General features: G+C 31.3%; 1 protein-coding gene across 1 annotated transcript; it reads right to left on the reverse strand.

Annotated features, from left to right (window-relative positions):
- Positions 1-1968: 1968 nt before the first annotated feature.
- LOC130813111 (E3 ubiquitin-protein ligase PRT1) lies at positions 1969-14651 on the reverse strand. Its single transcript, XM_057678843.1, has 7 exons — positions 14545-14651; positions 12087-12115; positions 11828-12007; positions 7702-7896; positions 7338-7538; positions 3801-3913; positions 1969-2954 (listed from the first exon to the last, which is right to left on the reverse strand). Exons 1-7 carry the CDS (start codon positions 14625-14627, stop codon positions 2487-2489), a joined length of 1269 nt encoding a protein of 422 aa, XP_057534826.1. The 5' UTR covers positions 14628-14651; the 3' UTR covers positions 1969-2486.
- Positions 14652-15690: the final 1039 nt, after the last annotated feature.

Raw genomic sequence — 15690 nt, forward strand, 5'->3', positions numbered from 1 at the left:
GAGAAAATAAAAATTAAATAAAAAATTAAGATTCTTAGAATAAAAAATTAAGAAAATATAATTGTTATTAAAAATAAAATATAATTGTAACGTAACAAAGAAAAAATATAATAATTAGTCTATTCATTTTGAGAGTAAATATTTGCCCTTGTAAAATCAAGAGTAAATATTTCCCTCATTTTTTCCCCAAAATTCTATATTTTCTTTATTATAAAAAGAAATTCTTCATACAATAAATATTACTCGAGGGAAAAACTGAAATTAATGTCGTTTTATATTAGGAATAAATATTTATGAAGATACTAAAAGGTAAACTAAAAAAATAAGATAATTAAGAGAATATTGTTATTGTCAAACAATCAAAGAATAGTTGATCTTCTTTCTTTTCCTTCATGTTTCTCATATTATTATATTTTTTATCTTTCATCTTTCCGTTTGAATTTACCACTACTTATTTTTTTTTTTGTAATTTTACTTTTATTTTTCCCTTATGTTCTTATGGAATTTAGACTCTAAATTTAGGAAAGAAATAAAGATGGTAAACTTTAAATTTTTACTTCCTTCTTTTTTTGTAATTGGTTGTTTCTATATATCAATTTGACACTTAACTATATTATTTTGCTAATATATTAGTCATTTGACTATATTATTTTAATGTTCTTAGTCATATATTTTTGAGCATATTTTTATATTCAACTATAACTTTTTATAAGTATGTCATCCAATTATAATTTATTTGTTAAAATATTCGTTATTTGACTATAATTTTTTATATAGCCATTTAAACTAAAATTCTTTACCTCACCCCTAAATGTTGGACTCTTGTATGTACAAAGTTTTTTAACGCACAATACTAACAAAATAAGGGATATCCAAATTTTATTTGCTATCAAACTTTTGTAATTGAGTGAGAATATTATTGTTTTGAAAGTACTACTCCTTGTTTTGAAAGTACCACTAACAAAATAAGGGATATCCAAATTTTAAATATTTTGGGACACTTCCGAGTCTTAGTGGCACAATTCTTTGTTTTTTCTTGTTAACTTTTGTCCTAGTGTCCCATTATTACAAAGACATCTTTTATTAATTTTGTCTATATTTTAATAATCAAAATTCCTTTACTATCATAGTTAAACATTTGACCAACCACATTCATTTAATTGATTCCATAAATATTTCTCTCATTATCCAAAATATATTTGAAAATAAAGTATTTTCACCTACGATAAAAGTCTTATATGAACTTAATCACTTTAAAATACTCTTCGTATATATTTTATTTTAAAAATAGAATTAAGTGATTTAAGTAAAATAATATTAAGATTAGTACATATTACTATAAGTATGAACAAAGCTCATACAAGATTTAGGTGCGAATTTTAATTAATTAATATTATAGACCTCAATTTATAGATAAGAACCGGGCCCAGAAATCTTAGCTAGCCAGCCAGCCAGCCGTACAGTCGAAAAAACTATCCATTGGTTTTCCAAAATTATGTTTTTGACCGAATTGGATGAACATTGAACATACCTTTATATAAACTTGGGGCCCAAGTATTTTGTTTCAATCAACTTCGTTAGTTTTATAGGAGTACCTCATAATGAAGGGCACAAAAACAAACCCAAGCTACACCAAAGAAGGAACAAAAAACAATGCCCCAAACAACTAAACGGCAAAAACATAAAAAATATTTGACAAGAACAGTTAAATTGTATAGATGAAATTAAAAAAGAAAAAATACATATGGATGAAGTGACATGACATTTTCACAAAAGAAAATATTACAAAATTAAAGGAACAGACAAAAATAAAAATTATTACAAATTCATTATAAGTTTACTGAGTATGAGCCAGTACTTAGTCATCAGCTATGGAATAGAGATTCCGTACCAATTAACATATAACAGTACACCATCTTACTTTCTGATCATTAGCCATAATGTATTTCATTTGAAGTTATAGTGAGATATTCCACATGTATTTCTTGCAGACTTGAGGCTTCTCTTGCATATTTATTATATACTTCATCTCAGAAAGTTTTCCTCATTTCAATTCTCCAAAGAGTTTTTTGAGTAGTTCGGCACAAATTTAAAGAAATAGAGAGAATAATTCCTCGCAAGTACAGAGCAAAACGGATATGATTCCTTCAAGGGATCGTAAATTTCATTCATTGCAAAAGAAAATTCTCAATCAGTATCGACGTAAATAACTGAAAAATGGATCCTTCTTCAAGCGACAATTCGTACAAATCATTCCAATTAGTGCAAGTAATTGTACAATGGATACTAATCGGTAACCAAATTTCCGCTTCTTAAAATATACACATTTTTAAAGATCGAAAAGTATGCAACTAATAGATTAAACGTGAACCATATCACAAATCCAGAATGATTGAGCCCGTGTTTATTCAAAGTTCGAGTGAAGGTGAACATATTTGAATAAAAATCTTGCAAGGGCTCCTCAGATAATTCAGATTTCATACAGCTTAGAATGTTGGATCATCATCATCATCATCTTGAACAGCAATATGATCATGATTGGATGGAGAAGACGAATTATTTACAGCAATGTCCAGACCATCAATCTCCACCTCACCAGATTCTTCCTGCACGTCACTGTTATAAGGGATGATATCACCAGCTACATTGTCGTGAGTGTTCTCTGGAGCGACGGACTCAACAGCAATCCAACCGTCTTGATGATCTTCAAGAGTAGTGACGGCCAGAATAGGAACTCCAGTATCATCTACCAGATGTCCTCCAACAAGGCGCAGCATTATATTCTGTACAGTATTTGACTGTTTGATATGCTGAAATCTGTGATCTGAAGTATGCTGCTGGTTGAATCTACCTGGTCGTTTGGACCGTGAATTATAGCAATCTCCACAAAGGTCAAATCCTATATGCTCCACACAATCTTGGCATCTGTACCTATCTCCTACTATGGGATACATCTGTGCAGGGTAGGAACACCAGTGTTGGTCAAATCGGAAAATTAAATTTATCATCCCACAGAATCATTGCAAATTAAAGCAACATAGAAACGGTATGGTCTAGGCTGTCAACTTCTTGGGGGAGTTATGAAAATCAATATATTTGAAAGCTTAAAAGTGGGACAAAACATGACTTGCTGAGGTTGTGAGGTTGTGATTTGCCACTAGTTTCACTTGATATTTTTGCCAATGTTTAATAGGTGGTTCAACGAAGTCCTCTGAGAGTTGAGTTCTTTTCTAAAAAGAACAGAACTAATTGCTGTTAATGAAGGATAAAAGCTGACATTTGTTATCTTTTTGCTAAATTAATAGGCAAAATTCGCACACCAAGATATTTCAAGAATTTTACATCAGTATTAAGAGGTTATCACTATACGGAACTGTGTCTTTTTTTCCTTTTTTCTTTCTCTGCATGAACACTTAACAGAAAGTTACAAGGAAACAAACTACAAGAACAACAAACAGAAAAAAGGAAGATCAAGTAACTTTTTTTTTTTACATAAATTATAGTTTTTCCTTTCCATTAACAAATTTGACTGCCAAAAACATATCCAATATATTGTATTTATGTTTAAGAAAATACCAAAATTTCTGCAATAATTTACAGCTTTTAGTGAAATAGCTGACACTAAAATCTGAAGATAATCTGTCAAATGCATGACAAAAAGCAAGAAAATGAAGCATAAATTAGGTAATTATTTTAAAGAAGATAGTCAAACTAACATTCCATGGTACTATAAAAGTATAAATTATAACTCATAGTCATGAAGGTAATATTATTGGAAAAAATGAAAGTGAGACGTTTACCCCGCAGCAATCACAACCAACTCCTACATGAACCTTAGAAGCATGCTCATTCCACCACGGAATGAAATCTTCACTGCGCCTAGATGGTATGAAGGGGACCCTTTTTGCAGAATCTAAAATAAAAGCATGAAAAAAGAGATGAAACTTTAGCGCTTTAAAGTTACATATGCAACCTGGTATCAACATAATCACATAAAAAAAATTCCTTTCAATGCGATGGGACACGCTACTACTAAGGATTCTTTGGGTTGGGGACAAGAGAGATTCTACCATGAGTCAGCACCTTAAAAGTCCTAACAAGAATCCAAACCATCTTTCAAAACTTCATTGTTACTTTCTAATTTGTACTTATAAATAGGAAGAAAAACAATTTCACATACAAGTCCTTTCTATTTTCTGCAAACCTCATAATGGAGAGTGTTCTACATAGCTTCCTTCGAATTTACAGGAGTTATTGCAGTTGTTGGATCTTATTTAAACTTGATTTTTAGAAATAAGTTCCAGCAGTCCATCACTTGAGCTTAAGCATTACATGTCATATTGTCGATCCTATCTTGCAATAGCAAGTTGCAAAAATAGAATTTACTTTAAATGTTTTAGGCTTGTTTCATCTTTATTTCCCCAGAGATATGTTAGTGTCACTTTAGTTGGGATCATTTTATCTATTCTTTAAATATTGAATACAACAAAAACAATTCTAAAAATCCCATAAGATTGACGTTAGCTAAAATTACCAATAAATCAATCCCAATGGTTGTCCACATGAACTCTCCTCCATACATTTTGATTTTCTATCAACTCAAACCGACAATCTACTATTTATATCATTTTTCACTTCTGCCTACCACCGGTCATCTTTGGTCTTTCTTGACCTCTTTTCTAAACCCCCCAAAATTCAACTTTATATTTTCCTTGCATATTCTTACTGTTCTGAATAACACAAAAACCCTTTTTTCCTCTATAAATTTAAACTCTGAAAAAAACATTAGAGACAGACATCAGCGACACAGAAAGATATTGAAAAGCTTTCAGTGAGTATTCTAGAAAAATTATAGCATCAACTTTTGTTTCTGTTACTACTCTGCTATATCAACTTTGCTATTCTCTGATTTCTCTCCAAAGTATTTTTCATTGAAAATATGAATAAATACAATAAGATAAAAATATCGAATGCTCAACCCACTTTAAACTCTACCCATTATCGTCACTCACTTCAAGACACCTCTCAGGCAAAATTTGCTCTATAAACATGCATGATGCTTCCCTCTTCAACCATCATGGTTAGCAAGCCATTAAAGCACCTTATTTTTTGTCATGAGGACGCATGTCCACTCAAATAATCCAAATTCAAATTGCAGGCTGCAAATTGCACGTGCATGAAGCAGAATCACTAGTGGTAGTCAGTTAGCAAATGGTAGAGTCCCACCCTCTTTGTCCAGCAAGGTAACAATGAACCAGATTCAACTAGAGAACCTTCTTGATTCCACAAACACAGCTTTAAGTAAAATTCCTCCTAGAATATGGCACTTTATCTTCAAAGGAGCTAAACGAATGCATGAGCTGAAGTATTGAGGTAGTGATTAATGTTTTAATTTTACTGTTTGAAATTCAAAAATTCAGACCTACCCAGCTCTACTTTGGATATTATTTGGACTTTTGATCATATATAGCAAAATACTGGTTAACAAAACTATCCTTTAACCGGGTGAATATTGGTTTGATCCCGCAATTTGAATTCAAATTCTGATATACTAAAGCCCGGTGTCAACTTAGTTTTAAAAGGGTGCCTCGGGCGTGCCTCCAAGCCAGGCTCTAGGAAATTCATTGGGCGCAATGATACAAAAGGCACACACTTATATGCGCCTTGTTATTTTAAGAGAGGATTGAAAAAACCGACAAGAACCAAAGATAACCTGGAAGACATAAGTGGAAAAGAAAGTGAAAAAATAGACTTATGGGTTGAGGTGATAGAAAAATCAAAACGAACGGAAAAAGAAAATTCATGTGGACAACCATTGGGACCTATTTTTTAGTACATGTAGCCAACCACATTGGGATTTAGGCTTTGGTTGTTGATGAAACATCTTTAATGATTTGTCATAGAACATTAAGCTGAAAGGAGTTGTCTTCGAAAAGAGAGCAAAAAGAAAAAAGGGTTTGTAGTTTTCAAAGAGGGTGAAAAAGAAAAGGGAAAAAGGATTTGCTTACAAGTCTTGCACTTTAGTAAAATTCATTTTTAGTGCCTCCACCACCACTAGGAACCTTCTCGCTTTATTGTTCTTTGTTTCTCTTTTATCTTCTTTCGTCTACATTCTTCATCTTTTTTCATATCTTCTTTCATGTTCTTCATCTTTTGCATTATTCTTCCCTTGGCTCCTTCAATTGTTAAGTCTTAGCTTCCAACAGTTTTTCTTATCTGAATCTTTGATGTCTTTGATTTTCCGACTTCTTCAATTTTTGGTCTTTTCCTTTTAATTTTCCTATTTTTCTCCTTTCAGTTTTTTGCTCTTTTGATTTTTCTGTCTCTTCTAATGATTCTTGAAGTTTTCTTATCTTTTTTATGGAGTCATCTTTTTTCTCTAGTGATAACAATGTCATAACAATTACACAACTGTTCAGCGCCTACGTGTGCCTTTAAAAACAATTATATTAGAACTCTTTCAGCAAACTATGCCCTAGTCCATATTCAATGCAGGGTTGCGCTGTATTTTTCTACGCCCATAACTATAGTACAAAATAACGATTTTGGTCACGATCGTGAAACGGATTTCGTGGTAAATGAGGATGATTACATGGTCAATGTGGCCTATATTTCGATCGCGGTAGACTAAAAAATTTTTACAATACGGTGATGCGATCTTGTTTTTGCATTATGCCTATAAAAAGATAATTTTTCTAATTGTCATAAGGAAAGTTAAGGATTATTTACTTGGGTGATGTCACATCATCCACTAGCATTCAACTTCAGTTACAAAAAGTGATACAAGGTTTTATAAAGATCAAAAAATTAAGAAGTACTAGTATGTTTTGCTATCATCATGCATCTAGAGCTTGTCTGCATGCTATACAATCAAGAAGATCACCATTCATTCACAGTTCACACACAAACTTGGAAAGAATCTTGTTCAGGCACCAATGGCTGACCAAAATCACAAAGCCAAAGTTATGCAATCAGTCCTACTAACAAGGAATAACACTTACATATACAAACACTACAACTCAACACACACTTTGAGACTCATTATTAATATCTTTATCGATGAACATAAGTGTACAGCAGGGATCAAGATCAGGAACATCTAACAGGATACAAAAACTTTTTAATCTTTGCTTTAAATCATCCACTGGCCAAAAAAATTCTCTCAAGGAGTTAATCAAATTTCCAAATACACATTGTCTCAGACTTATATTCTAAGATATGATTCTTTTTTCATTAAGTAAGCTGGTGTTGGGGGAAACTGGATCTAACTAATACCATAAAAATTACTAATTGCACAAATGTGTGTTCAAGAGAAGGAAGAAAGTCAAAGAACATACTGGATGGATTCTTTTGCTGAAAATGTGATTGTTTCTGTTCAGTACTTCCCCTCCGTGTGGCATATTCTTTTGGAAATCGCTCCTCTATAATATTATTGAACTCCAAACAAACATTTGGACAGCCACGTGGTTGTGGACACTCGCAAACCTTGCATACTATGTTTCCATCTTCTGGAACCTCGATGCAAACTTCACAATATACTGGAAAGGAATATGAAGACGATGCATATCAAACAAGTGGAAGAATATGGAACTTAAGATCAGACAAAGTTGTACAAAAATAATCCCCTCAAATGATGAAGCATTTTAACCTATTAACACGAGAAAGGATAGAAAAACACAAACATATCAGTTCAAACATTACCATGGCCACAATTAAGAACTACTGGACGATATAGAAGTTGCTTGCAAGCTGGACAAAGGACATCAGACATTAAAATTGTTTCAGAAGATCTATCAACATCAGCAGCACTTGAACCATTACTGGCCATTTTTGAAGATTCGTTGAGCTCTTTGCAATCAAGCTGTGGTGAGAAATACCCAGACTTCTTTTCCTCCACTGATAATTGAAAATATTAAATGTTAGTGACACATTATATTAAAAAATCAAAGCGGAACTAAAATGTATGAAGCGACACATTATTCATGACAAAGTAGAAATTCGACATGAAAAGAGAACTTGAGGCTAACTCTATTAAAACTTAAAAACCATGCGTAGGAATAAACTCAATAGATTTTCAAGCCTCAAGGTAACGATATATTTAAAAAGAATGGAAAAAAAAAAATACAAATATGGCTATATTTGAAAGCATTAATCAAAGCTTCACTGTATGAACTATGAATTACTCCCTTTCATCCATTTGTATCCATGCAAATATCACATCATCTAACATGCAGCTAAATCACTAACTTATTCTCCCTCTTCATCTTTCCTAAATCTTTTAGTCAGTTAAGAAAATATATCTTTCCTTATATATTAAAAATTAGTTAGGACTATATAAAAGAGGTCATTAAATATAAATTAGATACACAAACATACAAGCAATAGAAAAAATCTTTCAAGAAACTTGTTTTCTTTGTAAATCATGTCATCAGGGGCTGTAAGGTTACTCGACGATCGAAAAAATCTTGGTAGTCCTCCTTTATCATGATAAACAAAAAGAAAGTCGCAAAAAACAACCATTAATCCTCAAAATTAATATCAAACAAATCGAAAGTAAAGATCTATGTCAGGTTCATTATCATGATAGCACAAGTATTCAAACGTGTCAAGGAAATGAATCTCAAATAAGCGTAAACCGAGATTACGGTAATACGGCCAACACCGTCAAGATTACCAAGAGTAAATAAGTCATTAGGCGTTAACGTTTGTGAGGATGATTGATTGATAGTGTAGGGTTGTTGTAAGTAGTAATAGAAGTTAAAGCAAAGTTTTTCATAAATTAAAGGGACTAAATGGTTATCAGCACTATCATTACAAATGGCGATTAAGTTTCCACAAAAAGACCCCACAAGTTGCTTTTGTGAGAGTGTTACTGCCATATGAACGAATGGATGAACCATCAGCCCCTCATCCAAAAAACCCTATTTTTGAAACAAAAAGAAATCCTAGCCCCATTCTCTCGTTCCCTACAAAGCAACGGGCCAAGAGTCCAAGAGGCCCAAACTTCAAACAAACCATTTTTGGTAGCTTGTTCTGGATCTTTGATTGTTGAGCAATTAATACTACGCCATATGACATTAAACTATGATTGGTGGGTTCAAAAAGAGTCTTTTCTATTGAAATCATAAAAAATTAATGTTTAGTGAGTTCAAAAAAATGAAGTTCATTTTCAATTAAAAACAATTATGATCATGGTGAGTTTGATAAAATAGCGGTGGTTTAAGACATTAATAGTTGGCGCGTTTTAAAAAATGACGTTCTCGTTCAATCAAACAAAAAAGGCAAAAATCTAACCTTAGTAAGTTCAAAAAGAGTGACGCTCTCAAACAAGGCCACACATTTCATAATGTATATCTTAACTAAAGCAATCGGTGACTAAGTTGTTGAAGATACTCTACGCAAGTTGGGTCGTTATGATCCAACTTGGAGTGGTGAAAAATAAAATAAAATAAATTTAGAATTTTAATAATTAATTAATTTCTCAAAATTTTGACACTTGCACGAATTTCCTTTTACACTATTCACGAGTGTTGCTATGACCTTTGTTAGTGCTTTAACAAAAAATATAATTATGTTGGATATTGTTAGATTCATCTAAATATATAATTTTAATAAATTAATATTTTATAATTTTTACTTATGTATAACTAGAGATATTAGAGGTTAAAAACGTGCATTGGGATGCATATTTTGAAAATTGTTGCAGGTAAAAAGAACAATACAAAGTATGTTCCAAATCTTCTATGATATCTTTTAGTTAGTTATGTAAATATAACTTTCCTTATTAATTAAAAGTTAATTAGGACTGTCGATTATAAATAGAGGCCATTAAAATATATATAATACACAACATTTGAATTAATTTTTCAAGAAACTTGTTTCTTAAGCCATCACTCATCACTAAAGTTCAATGGTTATTATATATTAGAAAACGGATGTCGCAATCAACCATAAGGGACACATAGTTTAAAATTCCAATCGAAATGAGTCTTATTTACCTTTTTTCCAACTAGCAAATTGAAAAGATAGTTAACATTGTTTTTTTATACAAACAAATATTTTTGAAAAAGAGACGTCAAAATCACCTAAAGGACAAGTAGTTTGAAAAATCTGCCAAAATGAGTACGCATTTGTCAATTTTCTGGATACATAAATTGAAAAGATATTTAACATTAATTTTACCAATGCTAACATTATTTTCGAAAAAGGAATTTGGGATTACCCTCAAAAGGCACGTAGTTTGAATTTAGTAATAATGAGTACTTATTCATCGATTTTCTAAACATGCAAATCAAAAGATATTCAACGTCGCTTTTTACCAATGTTAACTATTTTCGAAAAACGAACCTCGCAATCATTCTTAAGGAGTCAAAATAAATATTTATCATTTTCCTTTAATACGAATCGAAAAGATATTTAACACTGCTTATACCCATCGTAATTACTTTTTTAAAAAACAAAAGTAATTAAAAAATATTTAAATAAAATTACAATAAACAAATACGTATCTAAATTTAAATAAATAAGAAATTAATTTAGGATAACCAATTTTAAATTAAGTAAACTAATATACAATAATAAAAAGTATTTTGTTTAAAATGAAGGAAATAAGGGTTATTTAATTTAGTTAGATTAACATGGTGTGATCAAAGGACACCAGAGGTTAGCCAAAGGTAAAATCTAAGTCAAACATGATGTGATAAAAAAGTTATCGAAATCTGACAACTTGGCAACAATATTTATATGTTCCACAAAAAATATGATCACAGCTATAATTTCAAAAGCAAGTACGTTTGGGGAGACAAAAGATTCTTAAATATTTTAAGATCATACCAAAAAAATAGCATCCCCTCATTTTGTCCCCTTACCACCCCCCAACCCTAAACCAAATACAAAAATAGATTGTAAGCCTACAAATCCTCATAACATTTGTCTGCTACGAATTAATATAATGTCTTTTATAACTTTAAGAAAAATATTTGAAGGTAAATAGAGTTACCAGTCTATATAGGAAGCCCAAAGCAGTAAAACCAAATCTATAACAAGCTATTAGTAAGAGTGAGTGACCTTGTTATTTAAAGAAACAAAATTATAAACTCAAATGAGAAACACAGGAGACTGAACTGTGAAGGGAAGAATAGCATTCAGCATAGTCAATGTGTCAGTTAAGCATATTAAGTTCCCAAACAGCTAGCTAATTCATAACAGTTATGAAGATTGATACAGTTAAGCTCCTAAGAATATGCTCAATTATGTGTCATCAGAGAGAGTTCCTGATCTCAGTTGCACCTTCAAGTATTTTTCCGTGTACTATGAGTAAGAAGAACCTTGTTATACTACTCTTAACAGTAATAAATAGGATGTAGCACTTATTATGCTCATTTTATTATACTACTCCTTTTGGGAATGGGATCATAACCACCTTTCTAAGTAAGCAGGATCAAAACTTTAAAGAAAAAGCGGATGAAGTAAAAAAAAAGGACAGCTCACTCACTCTGTAGTCCATAATTGCTATAGTCATACATACAAGGCAACCACAATTTTCAAGGTCAAATTTTGACCTTTCTCATAGCATATAAACCATTAAGTCAATCATGTTAAGTAAACATATAAAACAAAAATTTTTAAATTATGATTAAGTTAGATCAAATTTCAAGAATAGATGCCTTACATTTTCTATAGTGAGGAATTGATATGATTGCAAAAAGTGGGAAACACATTTGTTCCACACTTCCTTTTCATAATATTAAAACTTATCATACAGGTGTCTCGGAAAAGATTTTAAAATACAAGGCAAAAACAACAAGACACTCGAAAGCAAACATACCAAGAATTTGTTTCTCCCTTCTTCTATAAGCCAAAGGATACATCTTTAAAAGCAAAAAGTGCAGCATTTCACAGATAGTAGGAAAGTGATGATACGGATGTCTACAAATCGGACAATGAGATTCGTGAAAACTGTCCATGGATTTATGAACACACCAGAAGCAGGAAGCGTGACCACACTCTGTGAAAAGAAACGAAAGAATTATTTGATATAACAATCAAATTCTGACTTAATATTTTCAATTAAGAGATTATCGTACCTAGCACAATGGGCTTGTATAGTAGATCCCTGCAACATTGAGAGGCTTGACATAAGAAATTGTTATCACAAATTCAAAAACAACATTCCATCAATATTTCATTACCAGATGCCATTGAGTGGCACCCAACAACAACAACAACAACAACAACAATGTCAAAGCTTTAATCCCAAAAGATTGAGTGACACCCACGAAAGGAAAAAAATCCTCAAAAAATTCATCAAAAGAAGATCATAAACTACTTTGGTTAACAAACAATTTTTGCTAAATAGAAAAAAAATGAACAAGAAAACAAGTAGTCATGAGTAAGGTTGTCCCGTACTCAACATCGCCTATTCTCCAATTCTATGTTGTCAGTAGAAGCAATGACCAAGGGCTTTACGTTTTACCTCTTTAGGTGTAGTATTAACTATACAAGGGTTGCTAAGTTCCTGTCCAAAACTGGCGAATCAAATTTTCCAAATGCAATGTGAATAGTGCAAAATACAGTAGAGGTCATGATCGTGCTAACGGCTGGGTGATGCAGTTACCACAAAGTTGATTGGCGACATAAAGCATGAGATATCTCTTGAAATGACCCAAAACAAGCATAATGCAAAAACAACACGTTGATGTGGTAAGGGGAGTAATACACTTATCATATTGCCCAATCATTGAACGAAATCATGAGAAATCTCTTGAATCGCGTAAAACACAATTTTTTTTTTGCACCTTGACAATGGGAATAAAATAGGTTTAGTAAATTTGAAAACCTTTACAATGCAGTCTTGTTTTTGCACCTAGAAAACAATATTTTTTTTACACTTTCACAACGCGAGGAATATCGATTCGTATATTTTCGAAACCTTTACAAGGCGATGTGATGCAACGCAACCTTATTTTTGCACTATGAGGTGTCCATTGATAAGAAACTAAAGAAACAAATAAAAAATAAGCTAATATTGTCATCTTGGAATGTTAAAATGCTTTCGAGTAAATACATACAGTTAAAGATGTAAAAGAGAACGTAAAATTACATTTTTGGCATGCTAAAAACACAATAGGTTACTAGAAAGGGACATAATATTTCAAAGAGAAAGGAAAATATGCAACTCATGGTATTCAAAAAAGGATAAGATGAAAAAAAAGTTAGTACTATGATGGATAGATAATTAGTCAATAATTTAATAGAACTGATTATTACGTAAATAGAAAAACTATTAGAGAAAATTCCTTAAACCGAAGTTCACTAGGTGAAAGTGCAGTCACACTGCTAGTTCTTGATGTTCGTATGAAATCAAATTGAATGGTAGAGCCTAAACAAAGGGAATACTAAAACATTTTGTTAATAAAGTCAAAGAAGTTGGATAGGTGAGAAGATGACATATTTAACTAGGATGAAGCTGAAGAATTGTAACACTCATGCAGGTAAGGGCATATTAGAAACAAAGGGCGATATGGTTGTGAAAAATGACGCAATATGATCAAATATGGAATTAAAAGTTGTAAAAACGAAAAAGAGAGAATATCTTTTAGCTTTTGGAAAATGTAGGAGTAACGAAAACATTAAAAAATACAAGAAAGCCAAAACCTACACAAAACAAGCTATACACAAGAAAAAATTAGAAGTGCACGAAACAAGCTATACACAAGAAAAAATTAGAAGTGCACGAAGATGAAAAAAATATCCTCATCCGTTCCCTCAGTGGGCACAAGTAATAAGACATGCATTTGATATTATATCTCCATTGGACAGGACGGATGTCATTTTACAAAATGAAGTTTTCTACCTAACCTCACAGTACTCACAAGAGACACATCAATTGGTATAGTCCGAATATTCCACATCAACAGCACCCCTTTCCTACCACCTAGATAGACATCAACATTAGAAACATTGACCCCAACCGACCTAGGGAGAACCAAAGAGAATTGAGTGAGACTACATAGTATGACTAACACGGTAGCAAAACCTAAAATTCCTCCAAAAGAAACTTCAACAAAATGTAATAAAAAAGCCTAATGTATGCCAAAACAATTCCAAAGAGATTGCAATAAAAAATGTAAACAAACCAACCCGCAACCTAGTATACATTCTTATGATTGAAATAGCATGCCTGATAATCAATTTGTATACGAGGACCTTTAACTTCTATTTTATCAAGTCAATTCAAAACGGCATTAAATCGATAATGATACTCTGTAAAATACAACTCTAATTACAAGGGAGAGAAAATTCATCAATTCTACGTTCATTAAACCTGCAAAATTTGTCTACATCTATCAACATTGTCTATAATCAATATTTCTTATTTATCCCGAAGCAGAAGAATTAATGTGTATCTTAGAGAAGAAATCAAAAACTGAAACCCCCAAAAAATCACAGTATCATTTAAAAGCATTATACAATTAAAACTTAAATTGAGCAAACAAATAAAAAATTAAAATTTATAACGTGAACGTTGAATAAAAAACTTACAAACAAACGCAGCAAACGAAAGAATCAGACACAGATTCCTCATCAGTTTCAAGTGAGAAACAAGAGGGAGATTCTTCGGCCATGGATAAAGAAGAGTTGAATGAAAACAATAATTAAAGGTCTTAATAAAGATAAAAAAAATAAAAATAAAAATAAAACCCTAGAAAAGAATTTGCTGAAGGAAGAGACGGAGAGAAAGAGAAGAGGAAGGGAGAGACTTTAGATGTTTATGAAGCTGTATATGACAATTTTGATTTCATTTGATGATCTGATCACAGATTCGCTAAGTAATGACACGGGTGTTCCAAACTAAAATCAATTAATCTATTTTGAAAGTTACCTCAACCTCAACTCATTAAAAATTAATGTCTATATTCTTAATGCTTATTTACGGTATTCTAAAGTTTACTTTTAATATCTTAAATATTTACTTACATAATTGTTAATACCTACTTATAATATTTTTTTAAAAAAAATAATGACCCAACTCAATTTGAGATGGTATCTCAAAAAGACCGTATCTCACAAGAATTTGTGAACTAAAAATGCTTCGTTCTTCTTAATATTTCATTTTATTTACTATTATTGTTCAATTTGGTTTTGACATGTTTGTCAATGCAATATTTCAATCATAAATATCTTCAATTGTAGTTTGAGTAAAAATTATAATAAGTTGATATTGATATAATTTACATTAAGACGAATAAAACAAGATTTTATTTAGCTATATTTTAATCTATAGATTAAGAATAAAACATAATTAAAAATAAAGCATAAATTAAGAGTGTTAAAAAAGCAAATGTGACAATAATAGTGAGTGAGAGGAACGAAGGGAGTACTAAATAGTAGGCCTGCATGATTGAACGGTTAGAACCTAATACGACATATTAGCCTAATATGAATCTAATTCAAAATAAGTAGTTTGTATTGAGAATTTTAATCGAATTAATTTAATGGAACGGTCTAATCTGTTTATTAAATGGATTATTAAAAGGTTAAAATTTCAAATTTGAAATAAATCTGTATGACTTATCTTATTAAACGAGTTAATTTCGAGTCAAATCAATCAATATAACATAAATTTAATCATTTTATTGTTATATACCACTTAGAAATCATGTTTACATTTTTCACTCTTAAGTGAAA

The sequence above is a fragment of the Amaranthus tricolor genome, chromosome 5 (assembly GCF_026212465.1).
Source record: "Amaranthus tricolor cultivar Red isolate AtriRed21 chromosome 5, ASM2621246v1, whole genome shotgun sequence".
Classification (NCBI taxonomy): Eukaryota; Viridiplantae; Streptophyta; class Magnoliopsida; order Caryophyllales; family Amaranthaceae; genus Amaranthus; species Amaranthus tricolor.